Consider the following 18,321-nt stretch of genomic DNA (forward strand, 5'->3'; position numbering starts at 1 on the left):
GGGACATTTGGGGACATTTGGGGACATTGGGGATATTGGAGATGTTGTGGGGATTTGGGGACATTGGGAATATTGGGGACATTGGGGATGTTGGGGACATTGATGGGGACAGTGATGGGGACAGCTGGGGATGTTGGGGACATCGATGGGGACGTTGGGGACAATGGGGACATTGGGGACATTAATGGGGACATTGGGGACATTAATGGGGACATTGGGGACATTTGGGGATGCTGGGGACATCGGGGATATTGATGGGGACATTGGGGACTTTGGGGACTTTGGGGTCATCGGGGACTTTGGGGACATTGATGGGGACATTGGAGACATTTGGGGATATTGGGGACATTGTGAGGATTTGGGGACATTTGGGGACTTTAGGGATGTTGTGGGGATTTGGGGACATTAATGGGGATGTTGGGGACATTTGGGGACATTTGGGGACATTTGGGGACATTTGGGGACATCAGGATGCGAATTCCGGGATTTTGTGCTTTTGGGATTTTTGGAAATATCAGGATTTTGGGACTTTGGGATTTGGGGATTTTAGGTTCTCAGGATTTTGGGATTTTGGGATTCGGAATTTTGGGATTTGGAATTTTGGGATTTTGGGATTTTGGGATTTCGGGATTTGGAAGTTTCAGGATTTGGGGGTTTTAGGTTATTTGGATTATTGGGGTTTTGGGATTTTGGGGTTCAGGGGTTTTGGGATTTGGGGATTTTGGGTTATCAGGATTTTGGGATTTGGGGATTTTGGGATTTGGGGATTTTGCGATTTTGGGATTTGGGGGATTTGGGGGTTTTGGGATTTGGAAGTTTCAGGATTTGGGGGTTTTGGGTTATTTGGATTATTGGAATTTTGTGATTTTGGGATTTGGGGATTTTGGGTTATTGGGATTTCAGGATTATCAGGATTTTGGTGTTCTGGATAATCAGGATTTTTTAGGATTTCGGCATTTTGCAAATCTGGAATTTCAGGATTTCGATTTTTGAGACTTCAGAATTTCGGGATTTGGGGATTTTTGGGTTCTAGAATTTTGGGATTTTGGGAATTTCATGTCTCCCCAGGCTGGATGAGCAGCTCTGTGTCTGAGGGGCTGGTTTTGGGATTTTGGGGTTTTTGGGGTTTTTAGAATGTTGTGATTTTGGGGCTCTGGAATTTCAGCATTTTGGGGTGATGAAATTCTGGAATTTCGGGATTTTGGGGTTCTGGAATTCCAGGATTTCGGGATTTTTGGGATTTCGGGATTTTTGGGATTTCGGAATTCCAGGATTTCGAGATTTTGGAGATTTTGGATTATTGGGATTTTTGGAATTTTGGGATTTTGTGACTGTAGGATTTTGGGATTTTTTGGGATTTTGGAATTCCAGGATTTTGGGATTTCTTCCTCTCAGGCTGGACGAACAGCTCCATGTCAGAGTTGCCAATTTTAGGGTTTTAGGTCATTGGGATTATTAGGATTTTTAGGATTTCGGGATTTTGTGACTCTAGGATTTTGGGATTTTGGAATTCCAGGATTTTGGAATTCCAGGATTTTGGGATTTTTGGGATTTTGTGACTCTAGGATTTCAGGATTTTTTTGGGTTTTGGAATTCGAGGATTTCAGGATTTTGGGATATTTCCCGCAGGCTGGACGAGCAGCTCCGTGTGTGGGTGGCAGATTTCGGGATTTTGGGATTTTGGGATTTCAGGATTTTGGGATTTTGGGATTTCAGGATTTTGGGATTTTGGGATTTTTGGGATTTCAGGATTTTGGGATTTCCCGCAGGCTGGACGAGCAGCTCCGTGTCCGGGTGGCAGATTTCGGGATTTTGGGATATTTGGGATATTTCCCCGCAGGCTGGATGAGCAGCTCCGGGTCCGAGTGGCAGATTTCGGGATTTTGGGATATTTGGGATATTTCCCCGCAGGCTGGACGAGCAGCTCCGTGTCCGGGTGGCAGATTTCGGGATTTTGGGATATTTGGGATATTTCCCCGCAGGCTGGATGAGCAGCTCCGGGTCCGAGTGGCAGATTTCGGGATTTCGGGATTTCAGGATTTTGGGATATTTCCCTGCAGGCTGGACGAGCAGCTCCGTGTGCGGGTGGCAGATTTCGGGATTTTGGGATTTTGGGATTTCGGACTCCCAGGATTTTGGGATTTTTGGGATTTCAGGATTTTAGGATATTTCCCCGCAGGCTGGATGAGCAGCTCCGTGTGTGGGTGGCAGATTTTGGGATTTTGGGATTTTTGGGGTTTCAGACTCTCAGAATTTTGGGATTTCCCGCAGGCTGGATGAGCAGCTCCATGTGCGGGTGGCAGATTTCGGGATTTTGGGATTTTGGGATTTTGGGATTTTTGGGATTTCGGAATCCCAGGATTTCAGGATTTCGGGATTTTTGGGATTTCAGGATTTTGGGATTTTGGGATTTTTGGGATTTCAGGATTTTGGGATTTCAGACTCCCAGGATTTCGGGATTTTGGGATTTCAAAATTTTGGGATATTTCCCTGCAGGCTGGACGAGCAGCTCTGTGTCCGAGTGGCAGATTTCGGGATTTTGGGATTTTTGGGATTTCAGGATTTTGGGGTTTCAGACTCCCAGGATTTCGGGATTTCCCGCAGGCTGGACGAGCAGCTCCGTGTCCGGGTGGCAGATTTCGGGGTTTCGGGATTTTGGGATTTTGGGATTTCAGACTCTCAGAATTTTGGGATTTCCTGCAGGCTGGACGAGCATCTCCGTGTCCGGGTGGCAGATTTCGGGATTTTGGGATTTTGGGATTTCGGACTCCCAGGATTTTGGGATTTTTGGGATATTTTCCCGCAGGCTGGACGAGCAGCTCCGGGTCCGGGTGGCAGATTTCGGGATTTTGGGGTTTCAGACTCCCAGAATTTTGGGATTTCCCGCAGGCTGGACGAGCAGCTCTGTGTCCGGGTGGCAGATTTCGGGATTTTGGGATTTCAGGATTTTGGGATTTCCCGCAGGCTGGACGAGCAGCTCCTTGTCTGGGTGGCAGATTTCGGGATTTTGGGATTATTGGGATTTTGGGATTTCGGAATCCCAGGATTTCAGGATTTTGGGATTTTTGGGGTTTCTGGAATTTTGGGATTTTGGGGTTTCAGTATTTTGGGATATTTCCCGCAGGCTGGACGAGCAGCTCCGGGTCCGGGTGGCAGATTTCGGGATTTTGGGATTTTTAGATTTCAGGATTTTGGGGTTTCAGACTCCCAGGATTTCGGGATTTTGGGATTTTTGGGATTTCAGACTCCCAGGATTTTGGGATTTTGGGATTTCCCGCAGGCTGGACGAGCAGCTCCATGTCCGGGTGGCAGATTTCGGGATTTTGGATTATTGGGATTTCAGAATTTTGGGATATTTCCCCGCAGGCTAGACGAGCAGCTCCGGGTCCGAGTGGCAGATTTCGGGATTTTGGGGTTTCAGACTCTCAGAATTTTGGGATTTTGGGATTTCCCGCAGGCTGGACGAGCAGCTCCGTGTCCGGGTGGCAGATTTCAGGATTTCGGGATTTCGGGATTTTGGGATTTTGGGATTTCGGAATCCCAGGATTTCAGGATTTCGGGATTTTTGGGATTTCAGGATTTTGGGATTTCCCGCAGGCTGGACGAGCAGCTCCGGGTCCGGGTGGCAGATTTCGGGATTTTGGGATTTTGGGATTTTTGGGGTTTCAGACTCCCAGAATTACAGGATTTTGGGATTTCCCTGCAGGCTGGACGAGCAGCTCCGTGTCCGAGTGGCAGATTTCGGGATTTTGGGATTTTGGGATTTCGGAATCCCAGGATTTCAGGATTTCAGGATTTTTGGGATTTCAGGATTTTGGGATATTTCCTGCAGGCTGGACGAGCAGCTCCGTGTGCGGGTGGCAGATTTCAGGATTTTGGGGTTTCAGACTCTCAGAATTTCGGGATTTCTGTCCCCGCAGGCTGGACGAGCAGCTCCGTGTCTGAGTGGCAGATTTCGGGATTTCGGGATTTGGGATTTTGGGTTCAGGTTTTGGGATTTCCCGCAGGCTGGACGAGCAGCTCCGTGTCTGAGTGGCAGATTTCGGGATTTTGGGATTTCGGAATCCCAGGATTTCGGGATTTTGGGATTTCGGGATTTTGGGATTTCAGACTCCCAGGATTTTGGGATTTTGGGATTTCCCGCAGGCTGGACGAGCAGCTCCGTGTCTGAGTGGCAGATTTCGGGATTTTGGGATTTCGGAATCCCAGGATTTCGGGATTTTGGGATTTCGGGATTTTGGGATTTCAGACTCCCAGGATTTTGGGATTTTGGGATTTCCCGCAGGCTGGACGAGCAGCTCCGTGTCCGGGTGGCAGATTTCGGGATTTTGGGATTTTTGGGATATTTCCCGCAGGCTGGACGAGCAGCTCCGGGTCCGGGTGGCAGATTTCGGGATTTTGGGGTTTCAGGATTTTGGGATTTTGGGATATTTCCCCGCAGGCTGGACGAGCAGCTCCGTGTCCGGGTGGCAGATTTCGGGATTTTGGGATTTTGGGATTTTTGGGGTTTCAGACTCCCAGAATTACAGGATTTTGGGATTTCCTGCAGGCTGGACGAGCAGCTCCGTGTCCGAGTGGCAGATTTCGGGATTTTGGGATTTTGGGATTTCGGAATCCCAGGATTTCAGGATTTCAGGATTTTTGGGATTTCAGGATTTTGGGATATTTCCTGCAGGCTGGACGAGCAGCTCCGTGTGCGGGTGGCAGATTTCAGGATTTTGGGGTTTCAGACTCTCAGAATTTCGGGATTTCTGTCCCCGCAGGCTGGACGAGCAGCTCCGTGTCTGAGTGGCAGATTTCGGGATTTCGGGATTTTGGGATTTCAGGATTTTGGGATTTCCCGCAGGCTGGACGAGCAGCTCCGTGTCTGGGTGGCAGATTTCGGGATTTTGGGATTTCGGAATCCCAGGATTTCGGGATTTTGGGATTTCGGGATTTTGGGATTTCAGACTCCCAGGATTTTGGGATTTTGGGATTTCCCGCAGGCTGGACGAGCAGCTCCGTGTCCGGGTGGCAGATTTCGGGATTTTGGGATTTCAGAATTTTGGGATATTTCCCTGCAGGCTGGACGAGCAGCTCCGTGTGCGGGTGGCAGATTTCAGGATTTTGGGGTTTCAGACTCTCAGAATTTCGGGATTTCTGTCCCCGCAGGCTGGACGAGCAGCTCCGTGTCTGAGTGGCAGATTTCGGGATTTCGGGATTTCGGGATTTTGGGATTTCAGGATTTTGGGATTTCCCGCAGGCTGGACGAGCAGCTCCGTGTCTGGGTGGCAGATTTCGGGATTTTGGGATTTCGGAATCCCAGGATTTCGGGATTTTGGGATTTCGGGATTTTGGGATTTCAGACTCCCAGGATTTTGGGATTTTGGGATTTCCCGCAGGCTGGACGAGCAGCTCCGTGTCCGGGTGGCAGATTTCGGGATTTTGGGATTTCAGAATTTTGGGATATTTCCCTGCAGGCTGGACGAGCAGCTCCGTGTCTGGGCGGCAGATTTCGGGATTTTTGGGATTTCAGGATTTTGGGGTTTCAGACTCCCAGGATTTCGGGATTTTTGGGATATTTCCCCGCAGGCTGGACGAGCAGCTCCGTGTCCGGGTGGCAGATTTCGGGATTTTGGGATTTCAGACTCCCAGGATTTCGGGATTTTGGGGTTTCAGGATTTTGGGATTTTGGGGTTTCTGTCCCCGCAGGCTGGACGAGCAGCTCCGTGTCCGAGTGGCAGATTTCGGGATTTTGGGGTTTCAGACTCCCAGAATTACAGGATTTTGGGATTTCCTGCAGGCTGGACGAGCAGCTCCGTGTCCGAGTGGCAGATTTCGGGATTTTGGGATTTTGGGATTTCGGAATCCCAGGATTTCAGGATTTCAGGATTTTTGGGATTTCAGGATTTTGGGATATTTCCTGCAGGCTGGACGAGCAGCTCCGTGTGCGGGTGGCAGATTTCGGGATTTTGGGGTTTCAGACTCTCAGAATTTCGGGATTTCTGTCCCCGCAGGCTGGACGAGCAGCTCCGTGTCTGGGTGGCAGATTTCGGGATTTTGGGATTTCGGAATCCCAGGATTTCGGGATTTTGGGATTTCGGGATTTTGGGATTTCAGACTCCCAGGATTTTGGGATTTTGGGATTTCCCGCAGGCTGGACGAGCAGCTCCGTGTCCGGGTGGCAGATTTCGGGATTTTGGGATTTTTGGGATATTTCCCGCAGGCTGGACGAGCAGCTCCGGGTCCGGGTGGCAGATTTCGGGATTTCGGGATTTTTGGGATATTTCCCGCAGGCTGGACGAGCAGCTCCGGGTCCGGGTGGCAGATTTCGGGATTTTGGGATTTCAGAATTTTGGGATATTTCCCTGCAGGCTGGACGAGCAGCTCCGTGTGCGGGTGGCAGATTTCAGGATTTTGGGGTTTCAGACTCTCAGAATTTCGGGATTTCTGTCCCCGCAGGCTGGACGAGCAGCTCCGTGTCTGAGTGGCAGATTTCGGGATTTCGGGATTTCGGGATTTTGGGATTTCAGGATTTTGGGATTTCCCGCAGGCTGGACGAGCAGCTCCGTGTCTGGGTGGCAGATTTCGGGATTTTGGGATTTCGGAATCCCAGGATTTCGGGATTTTGGGATTTCGGGATTTTGGGATTTCAGACTCCCAGGATTTTGGGATTTTGGGATTTCCCGCAGGCTGGACGAGCAGCTCCGTGTCCGGGTGGCAGATTTCGGGATTTTGGGATTTCAGAATTTTGGGATATTTCCCTGCAGGCTGGACGAGCAGCTCCGTGTCTGGGCGGCAGATTTCGGGATTTTTGGGATTTCAGGATTTTGGGGTTTCAGACTCCCAGGATTTCGGGATTTTTGGGATATTTCCCCGCAGGCTGGACGAGCAGCTCCGTGTCCGGGTGGCAGATTTCGGGATTTTGGGATTTCAGACTCCCAGGATTTCGGGATTTTGGGGTTTCAGGATTTTGGGATTTTGGGGTTTCTGTCCCCGCAGGCTGGACGAGCAGCTCCGTGTCCGAGTGGCAGATTTCGGGATTTTGGGGTTTCAGACTCCCAGAATTACAGGATTTTGGGATTTCCTGCAGGCTGGACGAGCAGCTCCGTGTCCGAGTGGCAGATTTCGGGATTTTGGGATTTTGGGATTTCGGAATCCCAGGATTTCAGGATTTCAGGATTTTTGGGATTTCAGGATTTTGGGATATTTCCTGCAGGCTGGACGAGCAGCTCCGTGTGCGGGTGGCAGATTTCGGGATTTTGGGGTTTCAGACTCTCAGAATTTCGGGATTTCTGTCCCCGCAGGCTGGACGAGCAGCTCCGTGTCTGGGTGGCAGATTTCGGGATTTTGGGATTTCGGAATCCCAGGATTTCGGGATTTTGGGATTTCGGGATTTTGGGATTTCAGACTCCCAGGATTTTGGGATTTTGGGATTTCCCGCAGGCTGGACGAGCAGCTCCGTGTCCGGGTGGCAGATTTCGGGATTTTGGGATTTTTGGGATATTTCCCGCAGGCTGGACGAGCAGCTCCGGGTCCGGGTGGCAGATTTCGGGATTTCGGGATTTTTGGGATATTTCCCGCAGGCTGGACGAGCAGCTCCGGGTCCGGGTGGCAGATTTCGGGATTTTGGGATTTCAGAATTTTGGGATATTTCCCTGCAGGCTGGACGAGCAGCTCCGTGTGCGGGTGGCAGATTTCAGGATTTTGGGGTTTCAGACTCTCAGAATTTCGGGATTTCTGTCCCCGCAGGCTGGACGAGCAGCTCCGTGTCTGAGTGGCAGATTTCGGGATTTCGGGATTTCGGGATTTTGGGATTTCAGGATTTTGGGATTTCCCGCAGGCTGGACGAGCAGCTCCGTGTCTGGGTGGCAGATTTCGGGATTTTGGGATTTCGGAATCCCAGGATTTCGGGATTTTGGGATTTCGGGATTTTGGGATTTCAGACTCCCAGGATTTTGGGATTTTGGGATTTCCCGCAGGCTGGACGAGCAGCTCCGTGTCCGGGTGGCAGATTTCGGGATTTTGGGATTTCAGAATTTTGGGATATTTCCCTGCAGGCTGGACGAGCAGCTCCGTGTCTGGGCGGCAGATTTCGGGATTTTTGGGATTTCAGGATTTTGGGGTTTCAGACTCCCAGGATTTCGGGATTTTTGGGATATTTCCCCGCAGGCTGGACGAGCAGCTCCGTGTCCGGGTGGCAGATTTCGGGATTTTGGGATTTCAGACTCCCAGGATTTCGGGATTTTGGGGTTTCAGGATTTTGGGATTTTGGGGTTTCTGTCCCCGCAGGCTGGACGAGCAGCTCCGTGTCCGAGTGGCAGATTTCGGGATTTTGGGGTTTCAGACTCCCAGAATTACAGGATTTTGGGATTTCCTGCAGGCTGGACGAGCAGCTCCGTGTCCGAGTGGCAGATTTCGGGATTTTGGGATTTTGGGATTTCGGAATCCCAGGATTTCAGGATTTCAGGATTTTTGGGATTTCAGAATTTCGGGATTTCTGTCCCCGCAGGCTGGACGAGCAGCTCTGTGTCTGGGTGGCAGATTTCGGGATTTTGGGATTTCGGAATCCCAGGATTTCGGGATTTTGGGATTTCGGGATTTTGGGATTTCAGACTCCCAGGATTTTGGGATTTTGGGATTTCCCGCAGGCTGGACGAGCAGCTCCGTGTCCGGGTGGCAGATTTCGGGATTTTGGGATTTTTGGGATATTTCCCGCAGGCTGGACGAGCAGCTCCGTGTCCGGGTGGCAGATTTCGGGATTTCAGTATTTTGGGATATTTCCCGCAGGCTGGACGAGCAGCTCCGTGTCCGGGTGGCAGATTTCGGGATTTTGGGATTATTGGGATTTTGGGATTTCGGAATCCCAGGATTTCAGGATTTCGGGATTTTTGGGATTTCAGGATTTTGGGATATTTCCCGCAGGCTGGACGAGCAGCTCCGGGTCCGGGTGGCAGATTTCGGGCTCTCCAAGCAGGTCGGCTGCTCGCAGTACTACCGGCAGGGCAGAGGAGCTCCTGTGCCCGTCAAGTGGGTGGCTCTGGAGAGCCTGGCTGAGCGAGTCTACACCACCAAGAGCGACGTGGTGAGAGCCAAAACCACCCCAAAAATGGATTCAGGGACCCCAAAAACCCTAAAGGCAAAAAAAACCCCAAAAGAATTGGTTAAAAACAAAAAAACCCATAAAAATTGGTTAAAAACCAAGAAAATCCCATTAAAATCCAGTAAGAAACCTGTAAAAATCCTATAAAAATCCCATTAAAATCCCACAAAAAATCCCAGAAAAATCTCATTAAAATCCTATAAAATCCCCATAAAAATCCAATAATAATCCCATTTAAATCCTCCATAAAAATAAAAAAATCCCATAAAAATCCTTTAACAATCATGCAAAAATCCTATAAAAAGCATATAAAAATCCTATTAAAATCCAGTAAAAATCCCGTAAAAACACCACAAAATCCCATTAAAATTGCATGAAAAATCCCATTAAAAACCCCAAAGTGGCTCTGCAGTGCCTGTCTGAGGCTCTACACCACCAAGAGCGACGTGGTGAGAGACAAAACCACCCCAAAAATGGATTTAGGGACCCCAAAAACCCTAAAGGCAAAAAAAAACCCAAAAGAATTGGTTAAAAACAAAAAAAACCATAAAAATCACATAAAAATGAAAAAATCCCATTAAAATCCCATTAAAATCGCACAGAAATCCCATTAAAAACCCATAAAAATCACATTAAATTCCTGTAAAAATCCCATTAAAATCCCATAAAAATCCAGTAAAAATTCTATAAAAATCCCATAAAAATCCCATTAAAATCCCATAAAAACCCATTTAAATTGCACAGAAATCCCATTTAAAAACCCATAAAAATGGCATTAAAATCCTACAAAAATCCCATTAAAATCCCATTAAAATCCCATGAAAATCCAATAAAAATCCCATAAAAATCCCATTACAATCATGCAAAAATCCTATAAAAAGAATATAAAAATCCCATCAAAATCCAATTAAAAATCCCATTAATAGCCCATAAAAATCCAGTAAAAATCCCATAAAAATCTCATTAAAATCCCATGAAAATCCCATAAAAATCCCATGAAAATCCCATAAAAACACCATAAACATGCCACCAAAATCCTGTAAGAATCCTATAAAAACACCATTTAAAAAGACATGCAAATACCACGAAAATCTCATAAAATCCCATAAAAAATCCCATTAAAATCCCATTAAAATCCCATTGAAATCCTATAAAAACAACAAAAATCCCCTAAAAATCCAGTAAAAATCCCATTAGAAACCCAAAATCCCCATAAAAACCCCATAAAAATCCTATTAAACATCCATTAAAATGCTGTAAAAACCCCATAGAAATCCTATCAAAATCCTATAAAAATCCTATAAAAATCCTATAAGAATCCCATAAAAATCCCATTAAAATCCTATAAAAATCCCATAAAAATCCCATAAAAATCCCATTAGAAACTGGAATGAGTGACCAATGAGTGACCACTGAGTGACCACTGAGTGACCAATGAGTGACCATTGAGTGACCACTGAGTGACCAGTGAGTGACCAATGAATGACCAGTGAGTGACCAGTGAGTGACCAGTGAGTGACCAATGAATGACCAATGAGTGACCAATGAGTGACCACTGAGTGACCAGTGAGTGACCAATGAGTGACCACATGGTGTCCAATGAGTGACCAATGAGTGACTAGATGGGAAATGACCAGTGAGTGACCTTGAGTGACCCTTGAATGACCATTGAGTGACCAGTGAGTGACCAGTGAGTGACCAGTGAGTGACCAGTGAGTGACCAGTGACCCATGAGTGACCAGTGAGTGATCACATGGGAAAGGACCACTGAGTGACCACTGAGTGACCAATGAGTGACCTTGAATGATCCCAGGGTGACCCATGAGTGACCAATGAGTCACCCCTGAGTGACCAGCGAGTGACCCCATGGTGACCACTGAGTGACCTCTCTATCCCCTCAGTGGTCACTCATGGTCACTGATGGTCACTCAGTGGTCACTCTCTGTTGGCAGTGGTCATTCGGGGTGACGATGTGGGAGATCGCGGCCCGAGGAGTGACCCCTTACCCTGGCTGTGCTGTGGTCACTCAGGGTCACTGATGGTCACTCTGGTCACTCTGCAGTGGTCATTCGGGGTGACCATGTGGGAGATCGCGGCCCGAGGAGTGACCCCTTACCCTGGCTGTGCTGTGGTCACTCTGTGGTCACTCTGTGTCACTGATGGTCACTCTGTGGTCACTCTGCAGTGGTCATTCGGGGTGACCATGTGGGAGATCGCGGCCCAAGGAGTGACCCCTTACCCTGGCCTGGAGAACGGAGAGGTGTTTGACTTCCTGCGGGGAGGAAACCGGCTGGGAGCGCCGCCGGACTGTCCACCCTGCCTGTGAGTGACCAACGAGTGACCACTGACCAGTGACCACTGACCAGTGACCCCCCAAATCCCTGCTGGACTGTCCACCCTGCCTGTGAGTGACCACTGAGTGACCAGTGACTGTCCACCCTGCCTGTGAGTGACCAACGAGTGACCACTGACCAGTGACCACTGACCAGTGACCCCCCAAATCCCTGCTGGACTGTCCACCCTGCCTGTGAGTGACCACTGAGTGACCAGTGACTGTCCACCCTGCCTGTGAGTGACCAACGGGTGACCACTGACCAGTGACCCCCCAAACCCCTGCCGGACTGTCCACCCTGCCTGTGAGTGACCAACGAGTGACCACTGACCAGTGACCACTGACCAGTGACCCCCCAAATCCCTGCCGGACTGTCCACCTCTGCTGTGAGTGACCAACGAGTGACCACTGACCAGTGACTGTCCACCCTGCCTGTGAGTGACCACTGACCACTGAGTGACCAGTGACCAGTGACCCCCCAAATCCCTGCTGGACTGTCCACCTCTGCTGTGAGTGACCCTGAGTGACCACTGACCACTGACCACCCCTCCTGTGACTGGCTACTGACCACTGACCTTCACTGACCACTGACCAGTGACCACTGACCTTCACTGATCACTGACCTTCACTGACCACTGACCACTGACCCTCACTGACCACTGACCCTCACTGACCACTGACCCTCACTGACCACTGACCTTCACTGACCACTGACCCTCACTGACCACTGACCTTCACTGACCACTGACCTTCACTGACCACTGACCCTCACTGACCACTGACCTTCACTGACCACTGACCTTCACTGACCACTGACCCTCACTGACCACTGACCTTCACTGACCACTGACCTTCACTGACCACTGACCCTCACTGACCACTGACCTTCACTGACCACTGACCTTCACTGACCACTGACCCTCACTGACCACTGACCTTCACTGACCACTGACCTTCACTGACCACTGACCCTCACTGACCACTGACCTTCACTGACCACTGACCTTCACTGACCACTGACCCTCACTGACCACTGACCTTCACTGACCACTGACCTTCACTGACCACTGACCCTCACTGACCACTGACCTTCACTGACCACTGACCTTCACTGACCACTGACCCTCACTGACCACTGACCTTCACTGACCACTGACCCTCACTGACCACTGACCTTCACTGACCCTCACTGACCACTGACCTTCACTGACCACTGACCACTGACCTTCACTGACCACTGACCGCTGACCTTCACTGACCCTCACTGACCACTGACCTTCACTGACCACTGACCACTGACCTTCACTGACCCTCACTGACCACTGACCCTCACTGACCACTGACCACTGACCTTCACTGACCACTGACCTTCACTGACCCTCACTGACCACTGACCACTGACCACTGACCCTCACTGACCACTGACCACTGACCAGTGACCCTCACTGACCACTGACCACTGACCACTGACCCTCACTGACCACTGACCACTGACCAGTGACCCCCGCTGACCCTCTCCCCCATTTTAGGCTCTTTTTCCCCATTTTTTGCATTTCTCTCCCCAAATTTCCCGTTTCTCTCCATTTTTTTGCATTTCTCTCCCAAATTTTGCATTTTCCCCCCAAATTTCACATTTCTCTCCCCTTTTTTTTGCATTTCTCTCCCCAAATTTTGCATTTTCTCCCAAATTTCACATTTCTCTCCCAAATTTCTCATTTCTCTCCCCAACTTAGAGTTTCTCTCCCGATTTTTTTGCATTTTTCTCCCTAAATTTCACTTTTTTCCCCCAAATTTCACATTTCTCTCCCATTTTTTTTTGGTGTTTCCCCCCAAATTTTGCATTTTTTCCCCAGATTTCACATTTTTTCCCAAATTTCCCATTTTTCTCCCCATTTTCCTCCCCCCCCTAAAAAAACCCCAATTTTTGGATTTCTCTCCCCAATTTTCGGCTCTTTTCCCTCATTTTTCACGTTTCTTCTCCCATTTTTTTGCGTTTCTCTCCCAATTTGATGCTTTTCCCCCAAATTTTGCATTTCTCTCCCCATTTCTTGCTTTCTCTCCCAAATTCCACATCTCTTCCGAAATTTCTCGTTTCTCTCCCATTTCTTCAATTTCTCTCCCAAATTTTGCATTTTTGCCCCCAATTTAGGGTTTCTCTCCCCATTTTTTTGCATTTTCTCCCTAAATTTCACATTTTCTCCCCAAAATTTCACATTTCTCTCCCATTTTTTTTGCGTTTCTCTCCCAAATTTCACTTTTCTCTCCCGATTGTTTTGCATTTTCTCCCCTAAATTTCACATTTTCCCCCAAAAATTTCCCATTTTCCCCCCAAATTTCCCATTTCTCTCCCGTTTTTTCCCCTTTCTCTCCCAAATTTCACATTTTTTCCCAAATTTCACGTTTTTCTCCCCCCAAATTTCACTTTTCTCTCCCGATTGTTTTGCATTTTCTCCCCTGAATTTCACATTTTCCCCCCAAATTTCCCATTTCTCTCCCGTTTTTTTCCCCTTTCCCAAATTTCACGTTTTTTCCCAAATTTCCCAAATTTCACGTTTTCCCCCCAAATTTCACTTTTCTCTCCCGATTGTTTTGCATTTTCTCCCCTAAATTTCACATTTCTCCCCCTAAATTTCACATTTTCCACCAAAATTTCACATTTTTCCCCCAAAATTTCCCATTTCTCTCCCGTTTTTTTCCCCTTTCTCTCCCGAATTTCGCGGTTTTTCCCCAAATTGACCGAAATCGCCGTTTTTCGCCCCAAACTCCCGCAGGTACTCGCTGATGCGGCGCTGCTGGGCGGAGGATCCCAACTCCCGCCCCACCTTTCCAGAACTTTCCGCGCTGCTGGCCGAGCTCAGCCGGACCCTCCCCTCCCCCCCCGTGACCTCTGACCCCAACTACGTCAACATGGCCCTGGGGGGAGGGGCGGCCAGCCCCCGGCTGGGGCAAAAAACACCCAAATTTGGGGAAAAAACCCCAAAATTCGGCGAAAAAACAACAAAATTCGGCGAAAAAACACCAAAAATGGGCGAAAAAACCCCAAAATTCGGCCAAGAAACCCCAAAATTCGGCGGGAAAACCCCGAAAATGGGCGAAATTGCCCCAAAATTCGGTGAAAAATTCCCCCAAATTGGGGGAAAAGCACCGAAATTGGGTGAAAAAACCCCAAAAAAGGGAGGGAATTCGGGTCAGGGGCCGGGCAGGTATGTGGTGTGTCCGAGTGCAGCCGAATTTGGGGAGGAGGTGGTGGATTTGGGGGAAAAATCGCCGAGATTTTGGGAAAAATCACCAAAGTTTGGGGAGGAATTGGCAGATTTTGGGGAAAAATCAATGAATTTTGGGGAGAAAACACGAAATTTTGGGGAAAAATCGCGGAATTTGGGGGGTTTTGGGGAGGAATCAGCAGATTTTGGGGGTTTGTCCCGAAATTTGGGGGGTTTGGGGGAGGAACTGCCAAATTTTGGGGAGAAATCGCAGAATTTTGGGGGAAAATCGCAGAATTTTGGGGAGAAATCGCAGAATTTTGGGGAAAAATCACCGAATTTTGGGGAAAAATCGCAGAATTTTGGGGAAAAATCACAGAATTTTGGGGGTTTTGGGGAGGAATCAGCAGATTTTGGGGGTTCTGAGGAAGGAGCCTGAAGGAGCCAAAAATGAGGGAAATCACCCAAAATGAAGGAAAATCCCAAAAAATGAAGGGAAATCAACCAAAATTAGGGGGAAACTCCCCAAAGTGAAGGGAAACATCAAAAATGAAGGAAATCGCCCAAAAAGGAGAGAAGTTACCCCAAAAAATGAGGGAAAGACTCCCCAAAATGAAGGAAATGAACCCAAAAATGAAGGGAAATTACCCAAAATGAGGGAAATTCACAAAAAGAAGGGAAATTACCCCAAGATCAGAGAAATTGCCTAAAAAATGAGGGGAAAACTCCCCAAAATGAGGGAAATGCCAAAAAATGAAGGGAAATTAACCCAAAATGGAGGAAATGAACCCAAAATGAGGGAAATTCAACCCAAAATTGAGGGAAATTCACCCAAAAATGAGGGAAATTCATCCAAAATGGAGGAAATGAACCCAAAATGAGGGAAAATTACCCAAAATGAGGGAAATTCACAAAATGAAGGGAAATCCCAAAAATGAGGGAAATTCACCCAAAATTGAGTGAAATTCCCCAAAAAATGAAGAGAATTAACCCAAAATGAAGGAAATTTTCCCAAAATTGAGGGAAATTAACCCAAAAATGAAGAGAAATTATCCCAGAATGAAGGGAAATTCACAGAATTTTGGGGAAATCACCCAAAAATGAGAGAAATTACCCCAAAAAATGAGGAAAACTCCCCAAAATGAAGGAAATTAACCTAAAAATGAAGGAAAATTACCCAAAAAGAAGGAAATTTTCCCAAAATGAAGGAAATTACCCGAAATGAGGGAAACCCCAAAAAATGAAGGGAAATCTCCCAAAAACGAGAGAAATTCCCCCAAAAAATGAGGAAAAATCCCCAAAATGAAGGAAATGAACCCAAAATTGAGGGAAATTACCCCAAAATGAAGGAAATTGACCCAACAATGAGAGAAATAACCCAAAATGAGGGAAATTCAACCCAAATGAAGGGAAATCCCAAAAAATGAAGGGAAATAACCCAAAAATGAGAGAAATTCCCCAAAAATGAGGGAAAAACTCCCCAAAATGAAGGAAATGAACCCAAAATGAGGGAAATTCACAAAATGAAGGGAAATTACCCCAAAATGAGAGAAATTGCCTAAAAAATGAAGGGAAAACTCCCCAAAATTGAGGGAAATCATCCCAAAATGAGGGAAATTCAACCCAAAATTGAGGGAAATTCACCCAAAAATGAGGGAAATTAACCCAAAATGGAGGAAATGAACCCAAAATGAGGGAAAATTACCCCAAAATTGAGGGAAATCACCCAAATGAAGGGAAATCCCCCAAAAAAATGAAGGAAATTCACCCAAAATGAAGGAAAATTACCCAAAATGAGGGAAATTCACAAAATGAAGGGAAATCCCAAAAATGAGTGAAATTCCCCAAAAAATGAAGAGAATTAACCCAAAATGAAGGAAATTTTCCCAAAATTGAGGGAAACTAACCCAAAAATGAAGAGAAATTATCCCAAAATGCGGGAAATTCACAGAATGAAGGGAAATCCCAAAAAACGAGAGAAATTACCCCAAAAAATGAGGAAAAACTCCCCAAAATGAAGGAAATCAACCTAAAAATGAAGGAAAATTACCCAAAAAGAAGGAAATTTTCCCAAAATGAAGGAAATTACCCGAAATGAGGGAAACCCCAAAAAATGAAGGGAAATAACCCAAAAATGAGAGAAATTCCCCAAAAATGAGGGAAAAACTCCCCAAAATGAAGGAAATGAACCCAAAATGAGGGAAATTCACAAAAATGAAGGAAATCACCCCAAAATGAGAGAAATTGCCTAAAAATGAGGGGAAAACTCCCCAAAATGAGGGAAATCATCCCAAAATGAGGGAAATTCAACCCAAAATTGAGGGAAATTCACCCAAAAATGAGGGAAATTAACCCAAAATGGAGGAAATGAACCCAAAATGAGGGAAAATTACCCCAAAATTGAGGGAAATTCACCCAAATGAAGGGAAATCCCCCCAAAAATGAAGGAAATTCACCCAAAATGAGGGAAAAACTCTGCAAAATGAAGGAAATCAACCCAAAATGAGGGAAATTCACCCAAAATGAAGGAAATTAACCCAAAATGAAGGAAATTCACCCAAAATGAAGGAAATTAACCCAAAATGAAGGGAAATCCCCAAAAATGAAGACAATCAACCCAAAAATGAGGGAAATCAACCCCAAAATTAAGGGAAATTAATCAAAATAAAGGGAAATTAATCAAAATAAAGGGAAATTAATCAAAATGAGGGAAATTAATCAAAATAAAGGGAAATTAATCAAAATGAGGGAAATTCACCCCAAAATGAAGGGAAATTAATCAAAATGAGGGAAATCAACCCAAAATGAAGGGAAATTAATCATAATAAAGGGATTAATTTTGGGGTGTATTTCCCTCAATCAAAATGAGGGAAATTCACCCCAAAATGAAGAGAAATTCCCCCAAAATGACAGAAATTCCCCCAAAAATGAGGGAAATGACCCCAAAATGAAGGGAAATCCCAAAAACGAAGGGAAAAAATCAAATAAAGGGAAATTTCCCCAACTGCAGGAACCCTCAGGATCCCAAATTTTTATCCCAAAAATAAAATGTTGATTTCTGCACCTGCCTGGCTTTGGGGGGATTTGGGGATTTTGGGGGGATTTGGGGATTTTGGGGGATTTGGGGATTTTGGGGGATTTGGGGTTTTTTAGTTTTTGGGTTTTCTTGGGGATTTTTTAGGCTTTTTGGGGTTTTTTGGGGTTTTTTGGGTTTTCTTGGGGATTTTTGGGGTTTTTGGGTTTTTTTGGGTTTTTGGGTGTTTTGGAATTTTTTTGAGGTGTTTTGGGATTTTTTTGGAGGAATTTGGGGGTTTTGGGGGTGTTTTTGGGGTGTTTTGGGGGATTTTTTTGGGTTTTTTGGGTTTTTTTTGGGTGTTTTGGGATTTTTTTGGGGAGGTTTTGGGGATTTTTGGGTGTTTTGGGGGGTTTTTTGGGTGGTTTTGGGTATTCTTGGGGATTCTTTGGGGGTTTTTTGGGTGTTTTGGAATTTTTTGGGGTGTTTTGGGGTTTTTTGGATGTTTTGGGTTTTGTTGGGGGTTTTGGGGATTTTTTTTAGAGGTTATGGGGTTTTTTGGGGTTTTTTTGGGTGGAATTTTGGGATTTTTGGGGTTTTTTTGGGGTTTTTGGGTGGTTTGGAATTTTTTTGGGGATTTTTGGGGAGTTTTGTGGTTTTTTTTGGGTGTTTTGGAATTTTTTTGGAGGGA

At 46.6% G+C, this 18,321-nt stretch overlaps 1 protein-coding gene across 1 annotated transcript in view; it reads left to right on the plus strand.

The window, feature by feature from the left end:
• LOC146423977 (tyrosine-protein kinase receptor UFO-like) overlaps positions 1 to 15,327 on the plus strand; it is a 122,657-nt gene extending 107,330 nt beyond the window's left edge. Inside the window, exons 18-21 of the mRNA XM_085044005.1 lie at positions 8,905 to 9,064; positions 11,268 to 11,404; positions 14,186 to 14,723; positions 15,310 to 15,327. Coding sequence (XP_084900131.1) covers positions 8,905 to 9,064; positions 11,268 to 11,404; positions 14,186 to 14,723; positions 15,310 to 15,327 — 853 coding nt within the window. The remainder of the gene's footprint in view (positions 1 to 8,904; positions 9,065 to 11,267; positions 11,405 to 14,185; positions 14,724 to 15,309) is intronic.
• The last annotated feature ends 2,994 nt before the right edge of the window (positions 15,328 to 18,321 follow it).

The sequence above is a fragment of the Lichenostomus cassidix genome, unplaced genomic scaffold (genome assembly GCF_008360975.1).
Source record: "Lichenostomus cassidix isolate B80296 unplaced genomic scaffold, HeHo_3.0 HiC_scaffold_35, whole genome shotgun sequence".
NCBI lineage: Eukaryota > Metazoa > Chordata > Aves > Passeriformes > Meliphagidae > Lichenostomus > Lichenostomus cassidix.